The following is a 26,896-nucleotide window of genomic DNA, read 5'->3' on the forward strand; positions in this document are numbered from 1 at the left end:
TACTTGCAAAATATGGCCCTGGTGACAGAAACAATCACTCATTGCAAATATCCCTTTCCAACAAAATAAATGATGACATGTATGTGGATGTCATCAAAAAGAATACACAAAAATTAAACTGATTACATCTGTGAGAAGAAATGGTAGAAAAGTTCAATATCATCAGCCAAATTAAGGCCAGGGCAGTCTGTAAAACAGATTATCAATTTCTCCTATGCACATTCAGGCTGAAGCTGAAGAAAATTAAAACAAATCCTTGAGAGCTCAAATACAATCTTTAATATATCTTACCTGAAAATTGTAGACCATCTAAAGAACAGATTTGATGCATTAGACACTAATGGCCAAAAACTAGTAGATTTGCAGGATGACATCAAGTATATCATCCATGCAGAAAGCAGGAGGTCATTAAAAAGACAGGAGAGAAAAAAAAAAGACCAAAGTGGATGTCAGAACAGATTCTGAGACTTCCTCTTGAATGTAGAGTAGAGAAGCAACTAAGTGAAACCGCTGAGAGAAAATATCATAGGGCAGCTCGAAAACAAGTCAAATATTATAATGAAATGTGCAAAGACCTGTAGTCAGAAAACCAAAAATGAAGAGTCAGAAAACCAAAAATGAAGAGCAATCTCAGCATTTCACAAGTTGAAAGAATTGAAGAAAGTATTCAAGCCTCAAGGACTGATGGTATTAAAGGAAGAAGTCCAAGCATCATTGAAGGCATTTGTGAAAAACAAGGCTCCAGAAACTGAAGGAAACCAAATTGAAATCTTTAAACAATCTGATGTAACACTGGAGGTACTCACTTGTCCATGCCAAAAAATTTGAAAGAAAAGATACATACGTGTACCCATTTCAAAGAAAGGTGACCTGGTGGATTGCAAATTATCTTCAAACATCATTAATATCTCTTCCAAGTAAAATTTTGTTGGAGATAATTTTAAGTGCAGCAGCCAGTCAACAGGGAGCTAACAGAAGTTCAAGCTTGATGCAAAACAGAACATGAAATGAGGGATATCATTGCTGATGTTAGATGGATCTTGGTGGAAAGCAGAGAATACAGAAAGATGTTTACTTGTACTTTAATGAATGTGCAAAGTCATTCAACTGTGTGACTCTTAATGAACTATAGATAAAATTGTGAAGAATAGATTTTTCACAATTTTTCATTATACTCTTGTGGAACCTGTACATTGACCAAGAAATATTCATTCAAACAGAACAAAGGGACAATGAATGGTTTAATATCAGGAAAAGTATATGGCAGGATTATATCCTTTTACCAAACTTATTCAGTCTGTATCTTGAATGAGCAAATAACCCATGAAGAACTCGGGATCAACATTAGAGAAAGTATTATTAACTTGTGATATGCAGATGGAAAAACTTTGCTTGTTAAAAGCAACGAGAATTTGAAATACTGATGGTGTAGCACTGTGGGTTAATGCACTGGACTACAAAGTTGGTTTGAATCACAAAGCTGGCCATGCAAGATCACCAGCGCTCCTCAGAAAACCCCAACAGGGTCACTCTGGTCGGAATGGACTTGACGGCACTTAACAACAAACAACAACAAAAACAGCCTTCAAAGGAGCTCTGATAGCATAGTGGTTATGAGTCAGGCGCTAACCTAAAGGTTAGCAGTTGAAAACTTCCAGTCATTTCACAGGAGAAAGATGAGGCTTACTTCTCCCATAAACATTTACACCATTGGAAACCCTATACAGGGTCACTATGAGTCAGAATGGACTCCACAGCACACAACCACCACCACTGGCCTTGGGGTACAAACTGACCTTGCAGTCCAGCTCATTAAGCAACAGCTAATTAGAATTATGGTGTTGCAGAAGAATATTCAAAGTACCATGGAATGCCAGAACAAATAAATCTCTGTTGGAAGAAATACAACCAAGACAGTTCCTTAGAATGATGGTGAAGACTGTCTCTTATAATTTGGACGTGTTATCAGGAGGGACTGGAGAAGAGCAGATAGAGGAAAAGGAAAGGATCAGTGAAAAAGATAGCGATCCCCCAAGGAGAAGCAATGATACAATAGCAGCAACAATAGACTCAAACATAATAGCAATTGTGAGGTTGGCCCAGGGCCAGGCAGTGGTTTTTCTGTTGTGCATAGTTTCAGTGGCACTCAAGAGCACCCACTCTTCTTTATTTCTGAGGAGAATACTGTTTTCTGCAAAGTAGAATCCATTTTAGTATTATGTATTAAAAGCATATTTATATATGAGAAAATTGTGAAAAACAGTCTTCAATCTCTCATATTGTTCAGGAACTACCTACTGCCCTTTTAATCTCCACCCTAGAATTGTGCATTTGTCACATAAGCTCAACAAGGCCTATGTGACGATGGAATGAGGTGGTGATCTCTTAGAATAAAATCAAGGTTTCTGAGGAGCAGCTGGTGAGTTTGAACCACTAAACTTGCAGTTCAAACTGACGTTGTGGTCCAGCGCTTTATCCTGTTCTAACTCATAGCAACCCTGTGTACAACAGAATATGCACCATTCTCAAAATTATTGCTATGTTTGAGCCCACTGTTGCAAGCACTTAGTCCTAAATAAGGGCATTGCTCTTTATCTCTGACCCTTTACTTTACCAAGCATGATGTCTTTTTTTTTCTATGACTGATCATCCTGATAACATGTCCAAAATACATGAGAGGAAGTCTCACCAGCTTCAGTTCTAAGAAGCATTCCTGTATACTTCTTCCAAGACAAATTTGTTCCTTAAGGCAGTCTTCAATATCCTTCATGAACACCACGATTAAAATGCATTAATTCTTCTCTAGTCTCCTTATATATTATCACATTCATATGAGGCCACTGAAAAAACAATGGCTAAAGTCAGGTCCAGCTTAGTCATCAGAGAGATATCTTTGTTCTTTAACATGTTAAAGAAGTTCTTTGCAGCTGATTTTCCCAAAGTAATACATCCTTGGATTCCTTGACTGCTATAATTCAAGACTCGACTTTCGTTATTGAAAGATTCTCTGGGCAAATTAGTGAATGAATCAGAAAACAACAATAGAAGATGGAAGGAATACACAAAGTCACTGTACCAAAAGGAAATGGTTATTGTTCAACCATTTCAAGAGGTAGCATATGATCAAGAGCCAATGATACTGAAGGAAGAAGTACAAGGTACTCTGAGGTATTAGCAAATAACAAGACACCAGGAATTGATGGAATAAAAATGGAAATTTTTCAAGAAGGTCAGACGGCACAGGAGGCACTCATTCATCTATGCCAAGAAATTTGGAAGACAACTATCTGTCCGACTGTTTGGAAGAGATCCGTATTTGTGCCCATTCCAAAGAGAGGTGACTCAACAGAATGTGGAAATCATCAGACAATCTCTTTGATATCCCATACGAGTAAAGTTTACTAAAAGTAATACAGAAATTGCTGCAAGCATACGTTGACAGAGAACTTCCAGAAGTTCAAGCCAAATTCAGAAGAGGCCATGGAACAAAGGATTTCATTGCTGATGTGTGGTGGATCTTGGCTGAAAGCAGAGAAAATCAGAAAGATGTTTACCTGTGCTTTATTAACTATGCAAAGGCTTTCGATTGTGTGGAGCATGACAAGCTATGGACAACATTGAGAAATATGAGTATTCCAGAACACTTAATTGTGCTCATGAGGAATCTGTACCTGGACCAAGAGGCAGTTGTTCAAACAGAACATGGGAACACTGAATAGTTTAAAATTAAAAAAGGTTGTGACAAGGTTGTATTCTTTCACAATAGTTATTTAACCTGTATGCTGAGCAAATAATCCAAGAAGCTGGATTCTATGAAGAAAAACATGGCATCAGGATCAGAGGAAGACTCATTAACTACCTGCGATATGCAGATGATACAACCTTGCTTGCTGAAAGTGAAGAGGACTTAAAACATTTACTGATGAAGATCAAAGAGCACAGCCTTTGGTATGGATTACATCTCAATGTCAAGAAAACAAAAATCCTCACCACTGGTCCAATAAACAACATTCTTATCAATGGAGAAAAGATTGAAGTTGTCAAGAACTTCATTCTTCTTAGATCAACTATAAACACTCATGGAAGCAGTAGTCAAGAAATCAAGTGACGTATTGCATTAGGCAAATCCACTGCACAAGACCTTTTTAAAGTATTGAAGAGCAAAGATGTCAGCTTGAGGACTAAACTGTGCCTGACCCAAACCATGGTATTTTCAATAGCCTTAAATACATGTGAAAGTTGGACAGTGAATACGGAAGACCATAGAAGAATTGATGCTTTTGAGTTATGGTGTTGGAGGAGAATATTGAAAGTGCCATGAGCTGCCCAAAGAACCAAAAGATCCGTTTTGGAAGAAGTGCAGCCAGAGTGCTCCTTGAAGGCCAAGATGGCCAAACTTCATCTCTCATACTCCGAACATATTGTCAGGAGGGACCAGTCGCTGGAGAAGGATATCATGTTTGGTAAGGTGGAGGGTAAGATAAAAAGAGGAAGATCCTCAACGAGATGAGTTGGCCAAGTGGCAGCATTGATGGACTCAAATGTGGCAATAGTAGTGAGGTTGGCCCAGGATCAGGCAGTGTTTCGTTCTGCTGTGAATAAGGTTGCTATGAGTTGGTACCATATGCTCGATGGCACCTAACAACAACAACAACAACCTCCATAAACACTGCTTGTAAGTCTCAGATGAAACCTTTGGCAACTTCAGTCTTCTCTCCATTTATCATAATGTTGTTTATTGGTCCAATGGCAAGGGATTTTACTGTATTTACATTAAACTATAGTTCATAGTGATTACGAATCGGACTGCTAACCTCAAGGTCGGCAGTTTGAAACTACCAGCTGTTCTGTGGGAGACAGATGAGGCTTTCTGCTCCAGTAAAGATTTGCAACCTCAGAAACCCTATGTAGGGTCACTGTGAGTCACAATTGACTCCATGGTACTTAACAACAACAACATAATTCATATTGAGCAGTGTAGTCTTTGATCTTCAACTCCTGACTGAATTCAGCAAGCAAAGTAATGTCACCTAAATGTCCCAGGTTTGTAGTGAAACTTCCTCCTATTATGATGCTGCACTTTTCTTCATATAATCTAATGTCTCAGATTATTTATGCAGCATACAGATTGTTTTGGTTGAAGGACTACCTCTTGGTCTATGTATAGGTTCCGCATGTGCACAATGAAGTATTCTGAAGTTCCTATTCTTTACAATGTTATCCATAATTTGTTACAATCTATAATAGTGTATGATTATAGATTCTTTTGCATAGTCAGTGAAACACAAGTACAAATTTTTCTGGTATTCTCTGCTTATAGCCATGATCTATCTGACATTAACAACAATACCATTCATTCCATGTCCTTTTCTAAATCTGGACTGAATATCTGGAAGCTCCCTATTGATGTACTGCTACAATCATTTTCAAATTATCTTCAGCAAAATTTTATTTACAGGTTACATTCATGATATTGTTTGATAAATTTGGCATTCAATTAGGTCACTCTTCTTTGGAATGGGTACAAATATGGATATCTTCCAGTCTGTTGGCCAGGAAGCTGTCTTAAAATCTTCTTGACATAGATGAGGGAGCGCCTTCAGGATGAGTCAGTTTACTGAAACATTTCAGTTGGTATTCTGTCAGTGCCTGGGGACTTGTTTTTTGTTTTGTTTTTTTAACACCTCTAAAGCATTCTGAACTTTTCCTTCAATTTCATTGATTCTTGATCATATTTTCCTCTTGAAATGGTTGAACATCTGCCCTTGCTTGTTATTATAGTGACACTTGCACATGCTTTTTATGTTTCTTGCATTGTTGACTATTTTGTCCATAAGATTTTTAAATGACACGACTTGAAGCTTGAAGTTTTTTCTTCAGTTCTTGCAGCTTTAGACATGCATGTCCTTCCCTTTTGGTTTTCTAACTTCCGGTCTTTGTACATTTCACTACAATACTTAACTTTGCCTTCTAGACAAAGTGCTTTTGAACTTTTCTGTTTCAGTTCTTTTACTTCACAGTTTTTTCTAGTCACTTTAGCTTCTCTATATTTAAGAGAAAGTCACAGAATCTTTTCTGACATCCACTTTGAACTTTTCTTACTTTCCTATCTTTTTATTGACCTTTTGCTTTCTTCATATATGGTGTTCCTGATAACATCCTACAACTCCTTTGCTCTTCCATCATTAGTATCCATTATGTCAGATCTGTTCTTGAGGTAGTCTCTAAATTCTGGTGGGATATATTCAAGATCATATTTTGGTTCTCATGGACTTGTTCAATTTTCAACCTGAACTTGTGTATGAGAATTTGATGATCTGTCCCACAGTCTACCCCTAGCCTTGCTTTGGCTGGTAGAGTGACCTTGTAGAGAACACTTATAGTGTCCCATAGTATTTCCAAGGCTATGAATTTTATGGAGGAAGATTGCTACATCTTTTATCCATGTAGAGGCTTATGTGTAAGCAGTCATTCACTTTAACCACTAATCAACCAGGGCTACATGTTATACATATATACATTAGAATTATAATTCCAATACTACTACTGATACTGTTGCCATGCTTTGTTAAGGCTCTACTGTGTTACAAGTAATGGATGTATGCTTCAGTACATTTTTTATTGAGCCTCAAACCACCCTTCTGCCTTAGATAGTCCTATATCCATTTTTTTCAAATGAGGAAAAAGATACTACAAAAACAACAACCACAATAACAAATAAGCTAACTATTTGCCATTGAGTTCATTCTAGTGATGACCCATGTGTGTCAGAGTACAATTGTGGTCATAGGACTTTCAGTGGATGATTTCTCAAAAGTACATCTACGGTCCTTTCTTCTGAGGTGCCTGTCTCTACATGGACTCAAGCCACCAACCTTTCAGTTAGCCGCCAAACACTTAGCAATGTTTGCCAATAAAGCTTAAATTGTTTGACCAAGTCACATAGCTAATACGTTTTATTACCTTTAAAATGTTCTGATTCTTAAGGCTGCTGTCTTAGTATTTCACTATATCTCTCATTTTGAACACAAGATATTTAGGACAGATATTAATTTCTCTTACAGTCAATTTAATACCGTCCTTACTTAGGAAGAGACACCTCTGTGTATACTAAAACCAAAGTGTTTTAGAGCTAGAAGGGCTTTAATAATCGTTGACTGTTATGAGTCAAATGAACGTGAGCTCTCCATCACCTTATATTATACATCATGCCTTTAAAAATATATATCTTGTACATTTTCAAAAATAAAGGGCTCTGCTGAGTATCACAGAACATAAAATGAAATGTCATCTTTACCCTTGTTTCAGTTAGTTCTTTTTAGTCATCCTTGGTGTCAAGAAAATTTTATGCTTTTGACCTCACACTTCCTTTTAGAATTCTACTGTGTTGGCTCATATGAGGTCACTTATCTTAATTTCTTTTGTTTCATTATTGACATATCAAGAACCAAGATCATTTTGAGGGCTGTATGTTGAATGCTGGTGGTGGTGGTGGCATGCCGTGGTGTTGATTCCGACTCATACCAACCCTGTATAGGGTTCCAAGGCTGTAAATCTTTACAGGAGCAGGAATCCTTATCTCTTTCCCACAAAACGGCTGATAATTTTCAAACTGCTGACCTTAAAGTTAACAGCCAGACTCATAATCACTACATTACCAGAGCTCCTTAGCATGCTGAATGTTTCTGTTTTAATAGCAAACTCTTTAAGTTTTAACATATATGTTATCTCAAAATCACTACTGTCTTCCTGATCTTAGCCCACCTTGTTTTAGGAAAAATTACTGAACCTGGATGCCACAGTTATGAACTCAACTACTAACTGAAAAGCTGGTGGTTTGACCCCATCCAGAGGCACTTTGGAAGAAAGACATCGTAATCTGTTCTCAAAAGTACTCAAAGTACTAAAAACACTGTGGAGGAATTATACTCCACATAGAGAGAGTCCACATGGGGTGAAGAAGTCTCAGTGGTAACAGGTTTGATTTGGGTTTAAATGAGCCTCATGAGGGATGAGAATCAGGGCACAACAGCTCATTTTAGCCTCGGATATATGCATGTTAATCACTATTTTATTGTAATCAGACTATGCAATTGTCTGCTCTGTCACTATGAGTCAGAACCAATTCAAAGACACTTAACAACAATAACTGTCCATGCCTTATATTATGTTTATTTAAAAGTGTTTACTTTTTTTGTGTTTGATTTTTTTGCCAGGGATATTTTGACATTAGTTATTGTTGTGTTGTTGTTAAGAGCCGTTGAATCAGCTCTGACCCATAGCAACTCTGTATAGGGTTTCTGAGAAACAGCTGGCAAGCTTGAACTGCCAACCTTGCAGTTCAAACAACTCTGCAGTCGGGCGCCTTAACACAGAGCCATATACTCTATCTTAATTCTTTGATTTTATTTCTTGGAATTAGAGGATTAAACAAAGATAACTTAGATAAATATATGCAAATGATCATCAGAATTTTATCTATGAAGTGGCAGTTATGGCACATGTCCTGGGCATCACTTGAAGGTAGCACCACTAAGCAGTTTCTATTTATCATCACAACTCCTACCATCATGTGTAAGATTTAGCAAGTTCAAATTAATGCTTCCATATTTACAGGCTTCCATAGGAGTTCAGGCATGGCACTGTAAGATTGCACTGGACCCCAAGATCATTTAGACAACAAGGTCTGTGGTTCAGACTCACTAATCACTCTTAGAAAACCCTGCCTGTATAAAGTTGCTATGAGTAAGACCAACTGGATGGCCCTTACCAACAATAACAGCTACATAAGTCAAGGCAGACTGTGATCTTGTTCATCTGGGTGTAGAAAAAGAAGAAACAGGAAAAATAAATAAATAAATGAGCACATCACAGACCAATTTTCATCAGTGAAAGCAAAGAAGACACAGTTGTAATTTTCCTGTATTGCTATAATGTGGTAAATAAAATATTAATGAGCTTGACTTATATTTTTAAGGTGATATTGTTGTAAAATTATCTAAAAAGTGAGTTATCAGCTGTTTGGACAAAGGTGCAGTTTCAGTGCTTGCCACAGATGCTATTTTCCCTAGATGTACCTCTGCTTATAATATTAGAGTATCCTTGTCATCATATTAAATAAATGGTAATGTTAGCAATAAATGCAGTGGATTCAGAAGAAATTTGCACTGCCATCTTTAATGTTAGGAGGTTAAAGTGTTCATAGATGATTTACAGAGCAGAAAAGCTTATACTGAAGCTGAGTAGATTAGAGGATAATTGTGTGTGGGAAGTACTCAAATGGATGCAATATGCTCTGAGTTTCTGCTATGATAATAGTAAGTCAGATTTTCTGCCTTCTGAGTGGTTCTGTCTACTTTAAGTGGGTTAGGCCTTACATTTGGCTTCTTTAACTATGAGTAATAGAAAAGAAGGATTCTATCCCATGATCCAGAAATTTGTGTTTTATTCAACTAAAGTAACGATCATTTCATTTCCAAAGATGGCATGAGCTATGAAGTCAAATTACTTGCATTTAAATACTGGCTCTGCCAGTTGATTGTCAAATGTAGATCTGGGTACTTAATCCCTCTATGCTGCTTGCACTTTGGGGAACTGAAATAATAATAGTTATTTCATAAGATTGTCAAGAGGATGAAATAATTAAAAATGTAAATTACTTAGAATAGTGTCTGACACAATGTTAAATCCTTAAATATCTGATAATCTTTAGTTTATTGGTGCTACTGCTGCTGCGCTAATTGCTGTCATTAAGTGTTAGTTGTCCACATATCATGAACACTTTTCTCCTCATAAGCCCTATAACATTCCAGGTAGCATATGTGTTAAAAGAAGCACAAACCACTCAATGAATGTCAAAGTCTTCATGAGTAGTTTATTATATTTTTCCTGAAAAAAGGGTAATTATAATAATTTTATGTTCAACATACTTCAAACATAGTGTTAATCACATTACATACTTTATCCCAATTTCATCATCATGACTCAATGATGTTGGCCCCTAAATTATACTTAGTTTTACATGGAAAACATATTACATGGTTGCCTTTAGGGAGTGCAATGATTCTACTATCAGTGGGCAACAAGCAATTGGGAAATGGAGACTCTGCTATTCAAATGGCAAGCTCACACATTTATACTGAATTACACTGGATTTTCTCAAGCATACATTCATATGTCAAATATTTTTGCACACATGCTATATCATTGTTGTGGGTACTGGCCATAGTAAACCAAGCACAACAAATATGTGCTCCCATGAAGCTTATAGTATAGTAGGAAAAACAGGTAGAAGACAATAAGAAATACATACATGATAATCAAACAAGAATAAGCTAATGTGTACTCTTAATATGCTTTGAGAGTTTGTTTTATTTCTTCTCTGTATTCAATGGGAGCCATTAAGAGAACATTGAACATCCTGGCTTCATAGTATGATAAGCATTGAGCTGTTCAAACTCACCAGTCACTCAAAGGGGGAATGATGAGTCTGTCTGCTCCCATAAAGATGCAAGATTGCCAGTCTTAGAAACACTAAGGAGCGATTCTACTCTATCCTATAAGGTTGCCATTAGTCAGGTCTGTTGCTGTTGTTACTTGTGGTTGAGTCAATGCTAACCCATAGTGACCTTGTAAAGGGTTTCCAAGGTGGGTTTGAGCTGCTGACCTTGTGTTTAGCAGTCCAATGTTTATCCTACAGCAGCACACCAGGACTCCTTAAGTTGGGTGGGAGACATCCTATTCTGGCTTTGGCATGCCCTAGATGGAACCCTAACAGAGAAGGATACTAAGTTGCTCTTTTAGTCACCACAAAGCACAATTCATCTTTCTTTTCTAAACTTGCTGAAATGTTGTTTGTCTCAAGTGAACACTTTATTTGTGCTATCAATTTTCTTGTAATAATGACTTTTTAACAAACAACTTCATAAGGGAGATGCTGTCTGAATTTAAATTGACTTTGTTAATATTTCATATTAAATACTTAGAAATTATATTTCATAATAGGGAAATTAGCAAGAAAATAATCTATGGCTTATACTAAAACATAATTTCTGTACTACAGAGAATTTTAAATTGTAGTACAAGAACAACAATTTGAAAACATTTCAGATTCTGGAAAATACTCTCATTTTTGTCATGTAAATTCTCATATCTCTCAATCATGAGCTAAAATAGGCACAAAATATTCTTCAGCTTCCAATGCATTTAGGCTTAAAGGTAAACAAGGAGAGTAGAGATATTAGAGATTAGTAGTGGTAAATTATCAAGCATTGAAAATACTATGAAGCGTAGTTCACATGGGGTCATCATGAGTCAAATTGACTCCATGGCACCTGGCCAGTTTGTTTTGTTTGGGAATTGGTTTGTGTATTTGGTGAGTTGGTGTGTTTGGTTTTGGGTTTGCAATAACATGGCATGGTAACATCTGCAAAGGACTATGCCTGTAGAGACAAAAGGAGGGAAATATTACTGGAACCAGCTATGGGAATGGTCTTTCAGCAGTAGCCTGACCATATGTAGAGAACAGTACCTTGCTACATTGTCTGAATCCAGTTCAAAAAGCAGTTGGGGTACCAAGCACAAAGGGTAATGAGAGAGGATGAATCTAAAGGAGTACAAAAAGACTAAAGCCTATACAGTTTATTTTTCTTTCAAATGAAATGCAGAAATAAAGATTTATTTTTCACTTCCTTAATGTTCTATAAAGTTATGTGTATTTTGAATTTAATTGGGAAAATAATTATTCCCTTTAGTCAAAAATTGTGAATCCATTTACTTTCTAATAGTATGAAATTATGTTCTCATTTTGTCATTGTCAAAAATCCCCTAAGGCCTTGAGAAAGTCATGGAAAAGATGTAAGCTTTTCATAACTATCGACAGTCAATTCTTGATTTTTCCATTAGTAGCAAATATCCAGGATTTTGTTTGTTTTCTCTGGGGAATTCACAGGCACTCAACACACTGCCTTTAACTTAGTATAACTATTATTGTTGATTTTTTAAAAACTCTAACATGATTTTCCAAGAGCATGCTGGGATTTGAACAATGGATATTCTGTAATTTTTTGCTTTGATTACAACCTTGACTATTTAAATAAGAACCTGAAAAGCCTGAGCAAATGCTATGACTATATAGAATCTTTGTGGCTAGCAGTCCAGTGCTTATCTTAAAGTGCCACACCAGGCCTCCAGTACCCTCATAATTAATCAGAAAGATATTAATGGTAATCTAGCAGTTAGATATACATGAAAATAGTTTGTCTCATTGACTCTGATTAGTATCATTTTTATAATAATAAAGCAAATTTTAAATTTTCTTTCTATATAAATATGTTGGTTGGATAATTCCCTCATTAATATCAATAACTTTTTCCATTTCTGTTCATATAATGGAGCCCTAGTGGTACTGTAAGATAAATGCTGGATTGCTAACTGAAAGATCAGCAATTCTAATCTACCGGCTGGATTGGTGGTTTGAACCCAACATCTCTTCCGCTGAGGAGAGATGAGGCTTTCTGGTTCTACAGTGATTTATCACTCAGGAAACACTATATAGGGTGACTATCAGTTAGAATCAACTTAAATGTACTTCGTAACAACAATAAATTGTTTGGCTTAAGGAGCCCTGATGGTGCTGTAGGATAATAACTGAGCGTGAAAACACACTATCCATTCCATGGAACAAAGATGGGGTTGTCTTCTCCTGTAAAGATTTGTAGTCCAGGAAACAATAGATAGGGCTGCTATGAGTCTTACAAAATCAGTTTTCTCAAGACTCAAGGTACAAATAGCATCTCAGAGTAATACCTTGGTTAAGTCATCTCAAACTTCACAGGATCCAGAAATATGGGTTCCATGAGAACTAAAAGCGCCGTTCCTCACTTTTGGTGGGAATAGATTTGAGATATCATGCTTGGTAAGGTGGAGGGTCAGAGAAAAAGAAGAAGACCCCCAGTGAGATGAATTGGCAAAGTCCATCAATGGACTCAAGCATAGCAACGATTGTGAACTTGGCCCAGGATTGGGCAGTGTTTCCTTCTGTTGTATAGGGTCACTATGAGTCAGTGCCAACTTGATGGCACCTAACAACAACAACAACATCAACAGAGGTGAGATGGAGGGTTGGGAGAACATGAGGGGACGTTTGTGATTACATTAAAGTTCAGTTTCTAGATACGATGCTAGTTGGTTGCATGTATTTGTGAGTGCTTACTGAACTGTGCATTATATTTTGTGTACTTTTCTGTATACTGTACTTCAATATAAATGTATTTTCAAAGAATCATGAATTCAGTTTCTTAAACCATGAGACTGTTGTGTTGCCAGTAATAGCCTAATTGATTTAGTTCTATATTTTTAATTTCTTATTTAAGTTTTATTTTTTAACATAAGATCCAGTTCAATGTTGCTTTGTATAATGCTGACATAGATTAACATTAACAAAGTTGAGAAATTATGAGACTTATCAAGTTTTTAATGAACGCTTATCTTAAGGAGAGATTGTGGAATCTTTGACAAAATAGATGGATAAATAGGTAGAAAGATAGATAGGCAGATAAATGTCTCTCAATATTTATTGAATACCTAATTTGTGTGGAATGTCCCATCATGTTGCAAATAAAAAAGAAAACACACACACACACACACACTGAGCACAGCAATAAAGGGATTTAAAATGATATCCCCTGGCTATTCAGCAAGCATTCTTCTGAGGGCAATGAATCATGGCTACATGATTAGGCCAGATCTTGGCAAATTTCTTTCTTTCTTTTTTTTTTAATGTTTTATTGTGAATTGTATGATAGTTTACATGAGAGAACTTTAGTTTTACATTCATTCCATCGTATATCGTTTCATTGCCATGGTTCCAATCCCCTCCATGCAGCATTAACCGACCAATGGGTATACCCTACAAACCTGCCCCCTACACTCCCCGCCCCCCACGAGTCTTCAGAACACAGTCCCTTTCCCTCTCTGGATCCAAAGTCCCCAGCCACTTCATCACTCCCCATCATTGTCTCAGCCTCTATCTTAGGCATGGCTGCTTCTCTGCGTAGGGTCCAGCTCTGGGCTCTTCTCTGTTGATGGTCCTAGAGACCTCCGCTCCTAGACTGGAGAAATAATCACTCCCTTCCTTGCTACAAAACGTCTACGTTTACATTTCCAACCCTCACAATCAGTCCTGATAACAATATTCACTATTGTATCACCAGTGACCCATCTGCATTTCATTTCATCAGCTCCACCTAGACAGATTGGATAGTACTCACTAGAGACTCTGCCTTCCTCCATGCCCCCTAGCTCTAGGTTCCCTCTTGAAAACTTGTAAGCCAGTCACTTCTTGCCTTTGTAGTCTCCCCCACCCCCCCACCCCAAGTTGGGTATCCAATGTCCAAGTTGCCCATCTCTGTCTACTCTGTGTGTGGAGGGGGTGGGAATGTTTCTTGCTGTAAGGATTTATTCCCTCATTTGAGTTACTGCATCCATAGGTGTAGGTCAAGTTCATCAAATTTTATCAGGTCACTCTTTTTTTCTGCTTCTTTCTTCTCCTTGTTGAGCTCTGATCATCCAGTCATCGGGGCCAGGGCAAGTGGGTACCATCTACAGTGTGGGTGTTCTTGTGCATATGCCCTCTCTTCCTATCAGCTGGTAGCTTCACTCTCCACTCTAGTCCTCTGTGGCCATGCCACTGACTCTGGGCCCAAGAGTCCCCAGGTCTCCCCACACTACTGGCCAACCAGGTCCCCATCTGGGTCCAGAGAAGCCCATCAAACATTGTAGGGTTTAGCTTGCTGCTTCATTGCTGCTTTTACCCCACTTACCCCTATCTGCGATGCGTGTGGTCACCAATCAGAGTGTGTATTTCCGTTGAGTTTTAGTCTTAGAAGGGGGTTTGCATTGAGGGGACCCGACCACTTGCCTTGATGTTTCCTGGGCAAGCAATTTGTTTGTTTTGTAGTAACAGTCCATCTGCCGCTATTGTTTTGTATTTTTCCTGTAGGTCTTTCTTTCAAGAAGTATTTTCTGTTCTTCTAGCCGCTCCAGGCTGGTTTGCTCGTCCTTTCAAGTGGAAATTTCCCATCTCAGGAGATCTGGATGTGGTTCAGGCTTCTACCTATAGTCTTATGTATTGCAAAGGCTCCACAGGAAGCCTCCTTCACTGTGCACGTTGTAGCCCCATTTTAGGTATTCCTGGTAGCGTAGTGGTTAGGAATCGGGCTGCGAACTGCAAGGTCAGTAGTTCGAAACTACCAGCTGCTCCGCGGGAGAAAGATGAGGCTTTCTACTCCTGTAAAGATTTACAGCCTCGGAAACCCTGTACAAGGTAGCTATGAGTCGGAACTGACTCCACGGCACATAACAACAATCAGTTATAGGCAAAAGACAGACTTACAAGCTTTTTATGGTGATGTTTCTGGCTATTCCTTTCTCTCCCCCTCCAGTGTCGATTTTATATTATAATGCAAGGAAAACCAAGATTCAAAAGACTGCCGAGCATCTTAACATTATTCCCCCCTTTTCCCCATTCCAAACATGACTCAGTCTCTGTATCCCAGAGCCCTGTAGTTCCATTGTTGTGCATACATCATTCTTTATCTCTGTCCCACTTAGCCCATTCAAACATGCCTAATTGTTCTCCCATCTGCTTTCTTCTTCCGTTTTCCTCTCCCTCCTTGTATATTGCCCCCCTTCCCAGCACCCAAACTTTCCTATGTCTAATCCCTGCCCTGTGCTCCACCTTCCCCTCCCTCCCCTCACCCACCACCACTTCCCAACAAACAACAAAGAATTCCCCCTACCCCCCTTTAGTATGGTTCCTTTTTCTTAGTCTTTTACAGTTGTGGCCCTATGCAGTATTTCTCTTTTTGTGACTGACTAATTTCACTCAGCATAATGTCCTCAAGGTTCATCTGTGTTATGCAGTGGCTTGCCGCTTCCTTGTTATTCTTCAAGGTAGCATACTATTCTATTGTATGTATGTACTATAGTTTGTTTATCCATTCTTCAGTTGATGGGCACTTTGGCTGTCTCCATCTTTTTGCTATTGTAAATAGTGCTGCTATGAACATTGGTGTGCATCTATCTTCTTGTGTTGTGGCTCGTTTTTCTTGTGGGTAAATACCAAGTAGAGGAATTGCTGGATCATAAGGTATTTCTATTTTCAACCTTCTGAGGAAACTTGGCAGATTTCTTGGGAGGAGATTTTTTCTGCCATATAGATGTGTTCAAAGACAATTGAACAAGAGAGCCAGACTTACTAGAACTTCTTAGTGTATTACTACTGAACTATTAAGTCTGAATTTGCATTGATCTTTTTTTTTTTTTCCTAGCTAGTTAGTTCTACTAAATTACTCATGTTGTTAGCTGTGATTCAACTCAGTTCAACTCCCTGTGTCCTGAATAAAATCAGTCTTCACATCTTGCTGCCTGCGCATAGCAAAACACTCACCATTGGACAGCTCAGCTGCTATGTTGAGTTTATTTCCACCAAGTATCACATCTTGAAATAGGCTATTCATTTGTCTCCCTGGTTTTTCTGTTGTTCCCTCTAGCCTATTTTTAACACTTCTGTCAGAAAATTTCTGATAAAATATTTTAGATAATCCTTTCCCTGCTCAAAGTTCTTCAGTGGCTTCCCAGTACACTTATAATAAAACCCATTGTTCTTTTCATGACCTAAATAAAAGCTCAAGCATAATTTTTATATGGCATAGTAAAACACAGAGGAAAGATTAATTCATTATAAAAGAGATGCAGAAGCATCTAAGAAGGTATCACAGATAAATAATGAATTTTGTAGGTCAAGATTTTAGAGATGAATAGGTGTTCACCAGGCAGACAAGGTGGAAAGAAGTAATTAGAACTTTGTGTGCTAAGGCAAAGAAAAGAAAAATCTTTCCCTTTTCCTTATGAAGAGATATCTTCTTTCTGCCACCTCTGATTTTGCAAAATCTCTTCAGCTTTTCTCTCCCTTGAAGTTATATGTACTCAAAAGGTATCTCATTTATCAGTCTTTATATCCCACCAAGAAGAAAAATAAACTAGAGTTAAATCTTATCTGTCCGTTCAAACCATGCAAATTAAAGTCAGAATAACTCCCAAATGAAAACATTGCTCTCAAATCAGTTCCATCTCATAGTAGCCCCACAGGATAGAGTAGAACTGTCTCTTAGGGACCCCAAAGCTGAAATCTTTAAAGAAGCAAACTGGCTCATCTTTTGCCTGTAGACAAACTAGTAGGTACACTGCCCACTTTTGGATTAACAGCCCAGTTCTTACCCACTACACCACCTGGGCTGTTTTTGAAAAGGCATTTTTATTATTATTATTATTATTATTGAAAAAACTCTCATATGATAGATTAGATTTAAGCTTAAGAATATGCAGAATTGTTTTATAATGTCTCCATAGCCTACTCCTTCTCTTAATTTCATTTAACTGTAAAAAAAGAGTGGATTAAACTCACTTGTGAAAGATCATTGAAATGTAATTTTGCCTTGACTTTGTTTTTAAACTTTTGTCTTATGTTTTTTATCTTTCAATTGTCTTTTTAAGCATATGTAAATATAAGAGCTATGGTAGCATAGTGATTACAAGTCAGGTTGATAACCTCAAGATCAGCAGTTCAAAACTACCAGCATTTCTGTGGGAGAAAGTTGAGGCTTTCTGCTCCCATAAAGATTTACCACCTTGGAAACCCTATGCAAGGTCACTATGAGTGGGACCCAACTCCACGGCATACCACCACCACCACTAAATATAGGATACATGGATTAATATTAATTTTCTTTGAAAATTAACATAAATTTAAATTGAATTCTTTGTAAGTTGGATGTAAATTATATTTTAAAAGTAACTTTGCATGATATGGAACTACTGGTTTAGATACAGTTATTTTGCTTTTATGAATACTTTTCCATGATTGGGTTTGTGGCCAATTGATACAGGTAAAAAAAGGAGAACTAACTTCTACAAAAACTTTGTTGTAAATAAAAAATATATGTGTGGTCAGAAAATATTGTAAATGCTGAATAATGATGTTGGTTTATCTGCACCATTATCATTGTGCCAAGAGCTTTAAATACCACAACAAATGATCTTGGGGGAAAAAATTGATAAGATTTCTACAAGAAAGTAACTCCAAAATTTCTAGAGAAAGAGTTATTTCCTATATAAATAGCCTTTAATATTTTCATAAAATTAAAATTAGCTTTTGGTCATAGAAGTTTCAAAGTTGAATTTCATTTAGTAAGCCTATTGTATTTTCTAAAGCATGTTAGGTATATAACTACAATTTGCTGCTGTGTTTTTTATAGTAAATAAAGGATCACTACTAAGAATACTATAGAGCCCTAGTAAGATAAGCACTGGACTAACCATATGGTTGGCAGGTCAAACCCACCAGTCACTCCTTGGAATCTTATACAGGGTTGTTAATGAGTTGAAACCAACTTAGTGGCACTTAACAACAAGAAGCATACTTTCTGATAAAAAACATTGTCCACTGCACTCCTCAGTATTTGCAAAGAAATAGGGTTGACGTCACCCAAGAATGTTCCTGAACTTTGCCATACCTCATTGGACAATGTCAGTTTTTCCTCCTCCCTGCAGGTCAAATGCATTTGAAGTGCTAGCTCTGGATGGAGTCAGCACTGGAATTCTGCAATTCTACTCAGCCCAGGACAGTGCTGAGTGGCTGAAAGCAGTATCAGCAAATATTAGTGATCTGACACTTCAAAATGTAAGCATGTAAATTTTCCACTTTTGCTTTTTCAGATGAGAAAAATCATTTGCATTTTTATTATTTATTATTAACCAAAGCAACTGGTTATAATAATATAATCAAAGAGCCATGTACTTGTTTTAATGTATCAAACCTTCTAGTAAAAAAGTTAAAATTAAATCATCGAAGTGTTTACAAATACAAATGTATATATACTTAGGCTAACTTAAACATTTGCATACTTAAGAGAGAGTGTTTATTTTATCTTGCTCTCTCTCCATACACATAAAAAATATTTAGGTGTATATTATTTTATGTATATTTAAGCCAGCTATGTTAATGTCATGCTACATGTTTTATTTAGAAATATCTAATTGGGTGCAAGAATATAATTCCCTTAAAATTATGAAAATCTATGAAAAAAAGGTCTATAAGCAAAAAATATTACTTGTAAGATTTTCAGTGCAGGAATCCAGGAAAGAAAAAATACTGTGCTATCTTGAGTGAATTGTTTGATGTTCAAAGTCAAAAAGAAATTTACAACAAATAATGAGAAAGAATAAAAAGAGATGAGAGTGTGGAGTAAAATCTCAATAGCATATAAAATCTGCTAAAGCAACATCTTTAAGGTCAGTTGAACCACAAGGTTGGCAGTTCAAGTTCACCAGTCACTCCTCAGAAACCCTATACAGGGTTGCTATGAAACAGAGCTGACTGACTTGATAGCTCTTAACAAGAATAACAGCAAAGCAACATCTGAATCGGCCTAGATAAAAAACAGTGGCAATGAATTGATGATCACAGCTCTCGGAGGCTCATGTAAAGTCTACCCCTTAGCTATCATAGCCTTTTAACTAATTTTGTTGTTCTCATTCCTTCACAGTATGGCCCAACATTTGCATTCCTATTCCTGCTTCTATTTCAGTGACCAATCTATAACTGGAAGAGTGTGTGACAAAGGAGCCCTTGAAATTACACTATGTGGCTAGCCATGCACAACCTCAGCAGAACCCTACCATTCATTCTTCATCCTTCTGCTCATCTTCTTTCTCATACCTACATTGTTCCTGACAATCAACATAGTTTGTTGATTGAATAAAATAAAATATTTGGGGAAGTAGCAATTTATTAGATTTTCCTTCTGTAGACCTCAGAAATTTTAAACTTTATTCTTCAATAATGTGAGGAAGCAACAGTTCCTCTCTAAAATGTTAGTTCTCAAATTTGACATTTTGAATTTCAAGGTGTCTGGATAGAGAGAAGGAAGAAATTGACATTTGCAAAAATAAAAAAAAAAAAAAAAGTATGCAACAAGAAACCTTGAGTTCTAGGTGATATTCACACATCACCTCTACTAGGCAGAGCACAAAGTTAGAAAATTGCAGATACTTTAAAAATGTCCACTTTCCAAATGTGTAGTCTTGGGCATGTTGTTTTTCTGGCTCACCATTTCCTCACAGGTAAAATTTAAAAAAAAAAAATTATATCTACCTCATAGATTATTAGGAGGAACAAATGTGAAATATGATCATTATAATTTCCCAACATTATGTAAAGCAGAAATCAGTCTCCCCATTTTTTATATTGAAATTTAAGCATCTGCTATTCCATAGCTTCACTTATATAAAATGCTAATTATCTAAAAAGAATAATATAAATAGGTTAATATCACTACTTCCTGTCATGCAAATTGTTGCCATGTTGGTATTTATTATGCTTTGATTTTCATATAAGAACTGTGTCATTAAAAAACAAAAAAACTGATTTCAAGGACACATGTGCAACTAATTAATTTTAGCTGCCAATTAGACAGGTTGAAAAATTATGGTATTAATATACTTGTCATGCTGACTCCTTCTTATCCTTTCTCTACAGATGAAAATGGCAAATAAATGCTGTTCTCCTTGTGACCAGGTAGGATTTGTGTTTTTAACATAGATCAAATAACAAATTGTCCAAAAATAGCCTCTTTGTGAAATTTAAGTTGGAAATTTTCAATAATCATACATTTTCCTAAATCACACTGAAATTGGTCATTGTTAACTCTGTAAGACTATTCATTTATAGTGGAAGTAGTATGAGGCAAGTCGTTCTGATCTCAGATATTTAACATGTTATGAGTTGCTTATTCATTGTTGTTGTTATGTGTCGTAGAGTCGGTTCCAACTCATAGCGACCCTGTACAGGGTTTCTGAGGCTGTAAGTCTTTACGGGAGCAGAACGCCCCATCGTTCTTCTGAGGAGTGGCTGGTAGTTTCAAACTGCTGGCCTTAAGGTTTGCAGCCCGATTCGTAACTATGCTACCAGAACTCCTTTAGGCAGTTAATTTTATAAGGAAACATGGTGAAGACAGGAATGCCTACATGATTATTTAAATTTGAGGAGGGTTTATTATTGACACATATCTATATAATTTGGTTATAATATTTAGCATCTTATAATTTTCATATATAGCTTCCTTTTTTTGGGAAGCTTCACTCATTGTGGGTCTTTGATCTAATAGATCAATTTTTTTTTTAAGGTAGGTAGGACTCTGTGATTCCTAAAGGCAGATGGTTTATTCACTGAGAAGCCCCTGTACCTACATTGGACTTAATTACTGCATTTACCTTTCTAGCAACTATCAGCTTATTCCTAATGAGAGCAATTGTTAACTTTTAATATACCTGATTTTCAAAATCAAAGACTTTCTAAATTGATAAGTAATTTTTAATATATTATAATCAAGATGCTTGACACTATATTATTCTATTTCTTTTTAATAAAGTCACAGTTTGAGCTATAATATAATTGCAAGTCATGTGTGTGCATATGTGTATACATATATATGTGCATATATATTTGTATATACTTCATTAGTTTTTTAATTTGGGTATTTGCTGTATAGGTTTAAGGAACCTGTCCACTAAATCCCCAAGTTAAGAAAACTGAGAAAAATGCGTTAGATTCTCATTAAATAGTGCTTATAAAAACTCTTTAAATCATGTTTGAATTAAAATTTAAATAAATCTGTGACAATGCAATCTTTACTGAAAAACTAAGGTTGTGTTGGTGTGGCACTGCATGATAATGTGATGGACTGCAAGGTCAGTTTGAACCACAAGGTCAGCAGTTCAAACTTACCAACCACTCCTCGGAAACCCTATGCAGGGACACTATGAGTCTGAACCAACTTAATGGCACTTAACAGCAAAGAGTCCTGGTGTGGAGTCCTGATGTGATGCTGTAGGATCAGAACTGGACAGTGAACCACAAGGTCAGCAGTTCAAACCGACTATCTGCTCCTCAGAATTCCTGTACAAGGTCGCTAAGAGTTGGAACCGTCTTGAGGGCACTGGACCACAAGGCCAGTTTGAACTGCAAGGTCAGTGGTGCAAACTCACCAGCCCTTCCTTCAAAATCCTATACAGGGTGTATATGAGTCAGAACTGACTAAATGGGACTTAACAATAAATCAACATGGAGTTCCTGTAGTGGCACTGTAGGGTAAACACTGGGCTGCAAGGTCTAGTTGAACCACAATGTAAGTAGTTCAAACACACCAACCACTCCTCAGAAATCCTATACAGGGTGGCTGAGTCGAACTGACATGATTGGCAGTTACAACAACAACAGTCAACATTTTAAAATTACAAAACAACAACAACAAAAAAACCTTACCTTACCTCTGGTAGCGTAGTGGTTACGAATCGGGCTGCGAACCTTAAGGTCAGCGGTTCAAAACTACCAGCTGCTCCGCGGGAGAAAGATCAGGCTTTCTACTCCCGTAAAGATTTACACCCTCAGAAACCCTGTACAGGGTCGCTATGGGTTGAAACCGACTTGACGGCACTTAACAACAACAACAACAAATGTAGCTATTTTATGAGTTGTACAGTCCTCGTGTGGTTGTGTAGGACAAACAGTGGACTACTTATCAAAAAGTCTATGGTTCAAATCAGCCACTCCTTGGAAATACTAAACAAGGTCACTATTTGTCTGAACTGACTTGATGACACTTAACAAAACAACACCATTAACATAAATATGCTCAATACAGGATTTATTTCATATTCTATCACTTAATACAAAAGGTAGGGATGCTTCCCTGATTTACCAACTGATTTTAAAACAAAAGTTCTCACAGACTTTCCCCTAAATTCACAACTTACTTATAGTCCATGGACAAGGCTCTTGACTTCTTTAGCAAGTAAGGTGCATAGGAGAGTAGGCATTGTCTTCTCCAAGAATAATTTATATATATAATAATAAGCACTGTACAAATGAATAAAGTATTTTTTATAAATCAGACTCTTCTGAGATGATAAGGGAATGCCATTTGTAGGTAAGACTGTTAGTATTAGCTTCCTCATATTTCATACAGTGCTGCCTACCTTACAAAATTATTTTGAATTTAAAAACAGATGATTAAAATGAATGCTTTGGGAACAGTTAAATATGATACAAATATAAGAGTCCATTATGTTGGGAAGATGTCATTGGAATGTGCAGCTTTAGTAGGACTTGAAAGTAGTGTATTTTCCACAATACTTTAGATTTTTATATGTATCATTGTAATTATTTGGCACGTTAAAAAAACACTAATCTGGAAATCAAAACGTGCTTGGTTCCACTTTCAAAATTTGACACTTCTTTATCATTGAATTACAAAAAGGAGTAGTAAAGTTCAAAGAAAGTTGAAATATTTGAAAAGTAAAACCTCCAATATTGAGAATTTTAGTTCAAAACATCAGAGGCAGTAGAACAACCTTGCACTGTTTTGGTGAAATTTTGTTTTGTATTGAAAAATGTTTATGCATTTTGTGTCTTAGTAGTCATAAATGAAAACTCTTGCCAACCTGCTTCTAATCACCAATTAACCATCTACTGATGGTTGAACAACTACCATAAAGACTCCACCACTGTCTCTCAGTTTGTTATACAGTAGTAGTTGGGATTTTGTTGTGATGCTGGAAGCTATTTTACATAACAGCAGGATATTTAAAATAACTTCCAGCATTTTAAATACCTGAAAGGCTACCCATGATGAGCAGTTTTCAGAGAAGTTTCAGATTACGACAGGCTAAAAAGTTAGAGGTGCACCACTTCTGAATAGTTGGCCATTGGAAAGCCTTATGAATATCATTGGAACATTGTCAGATATAGTGCCAGAAGATGAGCATCTCAGATTGGAAGACATTCAAAATACGACTGAGGAAGAGTTGCCTCCTCAAAATAGAGTTGACCATGTGAGGTTAATGGAGCAAATCTTTTGAGACACACATTTGTTGCTAGGGCGCAACTCAAAATGAGAAGAAAAATCTGCAAAAATTCATTAATAGTGAGAATGTGAAATGTACAAAATATGAATATAGGAAATTTGGAAATCACCAAAAATGAAATGGAACATATAAACATCACTACAGTAAACATTAGTCAGCTGAAATGGGCTGGTATTGACCATTTTGAATAAAACATATGAATCATATGGTTTACTATGCCAGGAATGACAAATTAAAGAGGCGTGGTGGCATATTCATGGTCAGACTGAGCATCTCAAGATCTACCTTGAAATACCATGCTGTCTGTAATAGGATAATGCCCATTTGCCTAATGCCACTATTATTCAAATTTGCACACCAACCAATAAAATCAACAATGATGAAATTGAAGAATTTTGTCAACAGAAGGTTTGAACTGCCAACTCTTTGGTTAACAGCTGAACAATTAATCTCTCTTCCACCAGAGCTTCTTTTAATGTAAGCTAGGTACTACATTTCCAAACATACACCGCATTTGTAAATATTTGCATTGTCTGAGGTATGTACATGTGTGGGTAATGATTATATATTCTTCAGACACTTTCAATATCTTATGAGTTTATTGGAAGCTAAACTAGAATCATTTCATTCTTACAAAAATAAGTGTCTCAGTTATAAAATGGGCATTGCTTATATGAGACATGTATGCTTTGGTTAGTAAACAAGAAGGCAGAGAGTTTCAGTTCTGTTAAAAAAAAAGAAGAGCTAGACAGTTTTGAGGGGGGAAAAGTCCTGGCTCTTTCTTGGGTGTAGAATTTTTTTTTAAATTGGCTACTAACCCAAAGACTGCTTTGAACCCACCCAGTGATGCCATAGGGCAAAATAAAAAATAAAAAAGAGCTGTCAAATCTGCTTCTGAAAAAATTACATTCAACTAAACCCTATGTCTCAATTCTACTCAATTAGTCTTGCATCCGAATCAACTTGATGGCAGCAGATTAGCTTTGTGGGTTTCCTCTACTAGACCGATTCTAACAAGACTTTAACTTAAACCTGGTTCACTATGGTTTCCTGTATCAAGTGTAGTCAAGGCAGTCAGGACTCACACTATAGGCTTGCATTATCTGGAAAGTTGGATAAGTTAGTCTACATGGAAATTGATATAGTCACCTAGCTAAGGCACACAAAAACACCTTTTGAATGTCATGAAAGTGATCTCACTTATAAATATAATAAAGTACAGATATCCCGATTCAGTTTGCAGCTCAGTCCTGTTAACTGTTAAAGTGGAAACTGTGTCTTTTGTTACTTCATAGCATTATTAACAGAAATCTAAGGAAAGTACTATGAGTTCAAGGACCATCTTAAATATTCTGCATCCCCTAAGCCATCTAACATTATGTCATAATAAATGGGCAATAAATGGAGGAATGTTGAATTGATTTAGGGCAACCAATCTTAGAGAAGTAAATACTGGATCCTTTAAAAACAGGCATGTGTTTTTTTGTTGTGGTTTTATTATTATTATTATTCTGAACAATTAATTTTGTGTTTTGGTGTGTATCAAAGAGGAAATTATATTTGGAGAAATATGGTGAAAAAAATAGACCCAACTGCTGAAATCGACAAAACAAAAAGGAAAGAGAATTAGAAGGATAATACAAAAGACATAGATCCTTAGATTCTTATTTCTTGTGACTAAAATGTCCATATAATTTATTATCTAAACTGGGGCACTTTTGTCTGGGACAAAGACTAACCTAAAAAGGATACGAAAACAACAAGCGTAAATTAGAATTGTCCCGGGCAAACTGGAACATATGTTCACCATACAAAAATAGCGAGCAGTTCTGTATATTTCCAAAATAAATTTCTTCTTGAACAATCTGAATTAAAGAGAATGCAGTAGAAACCAGAGAGATACAGATTATAGTCTCCTCAAATATTAAATAGTATAGCTAAATCTGAGCTTCATAAAGGAACAGACCAGCTGTAAATGTATCATCTTATGTGTGCTCAACTTATAATCTTGACGGTTGTTGTTTTAAGTGCTGTCAAGTCAGCTCCAACTTTTAGCCATCCTGTGTAGGGTTTCCAAAGAGTGGCTGGTAGATTTGAATTGACAACCTGTGGTTAGCAAAGAAAAGTCCAGTGCTTTTCTTACACTTAGCCATACCACAGCAGGGCTCCTTATTATCTTGACAAGGTTGGGCCAAATAGATGAACTTTCCCATGGAAATGTCATCAGAAATGACAAATTAAAATAGATTACCTTTATAATGTGTATGTCTTCTTAATTTAACTATGGTGATACAATCAGGTAGGTTTTCATAAAATTATAATAAATATTTCTTGGAACATGTAATAAGCCTTCAAAATCCATAATGTAAAAGATAAAAATAGCTTCCCTTATTATAATTTATGAACTCCATATACCAAAAAAGATTCATAAAGCAGCCAATGTTTCTAATAATAGCAGAGCTATTACTTATTTATTTTCTCATTTAAATTAGCAGAATTAAATTACATGAGATTTAATTAAGTTCACATATTAAAATATAAATTTCAGATAATTGTTGTTATCCTGACCATAAAAATGCTTCTTCATTTATTCCTCAACATAAAATTCAAGTTAAATTATGTACCAAGTACTGTGTTCACTACATTTTGAAAAAGAAAAAAATACATCCCCAAGACCCACTGCTGTCAAGTTGATTCCATAGAACCCTATAGAACAGAGCAGAACTCTCCCATACGGTTTCCAAAGCTGTTAATATTTACAAAGACTGAATATCTTTCCCCAGCAGAAGGGTTGGTAGGTTTGAAGCACTAACCTATTGGTTAGTAAGTCAAGTGCATAACCCACTCCATCACCTTTGCTCCTTAAAAGATGATAATATAGCATACAGATGATAATATATCATATAGATGA

The 26,896-nt window shown here is 36.4% G+C and overlaps 1 protein-coding gene across 1 annotated transcript in view; it reads left to right on the top strand.

The window, feature by feature from the left end:
* The window catches only part of SNTG2 (syntrophin, gamma 2), a 624,924-nt gene that overhangs the window by 355,413 nt on the left and 242,615 nt on the right, over window positions 1-26,896 (top strand). The window contains exons 11-12 of the mRNA XM_006863995.1: window positions 18,613-18,742; window positions 20,600-20,638. Coding sequence (XP_006864057.1) covers window positions 18,613-18,742; window positions 20,600-20,638 — 169 coding nt within the window. The remainder of the gene's footprint in view (window positions 1-18,612; window positions 18,743-20,599; window positions 20,639-26,896) is intronic.

The sequence above is a fragment of the Chrysochloris asiatica genome, unplaced genomic scaffold, assembly GCF_000296735.1.
Source record: "Chrysochloris asiatica unplaced genomic scaffold, ChrAsi1.0 scaffold00058, whole genome shotgun sequence".
NCBI lineage: Eukaryota > Metazoa > Chordata > Mammalia > Afrosoricida > Chrysochloridae > Chrysochloris > Chrysochloris asiatica.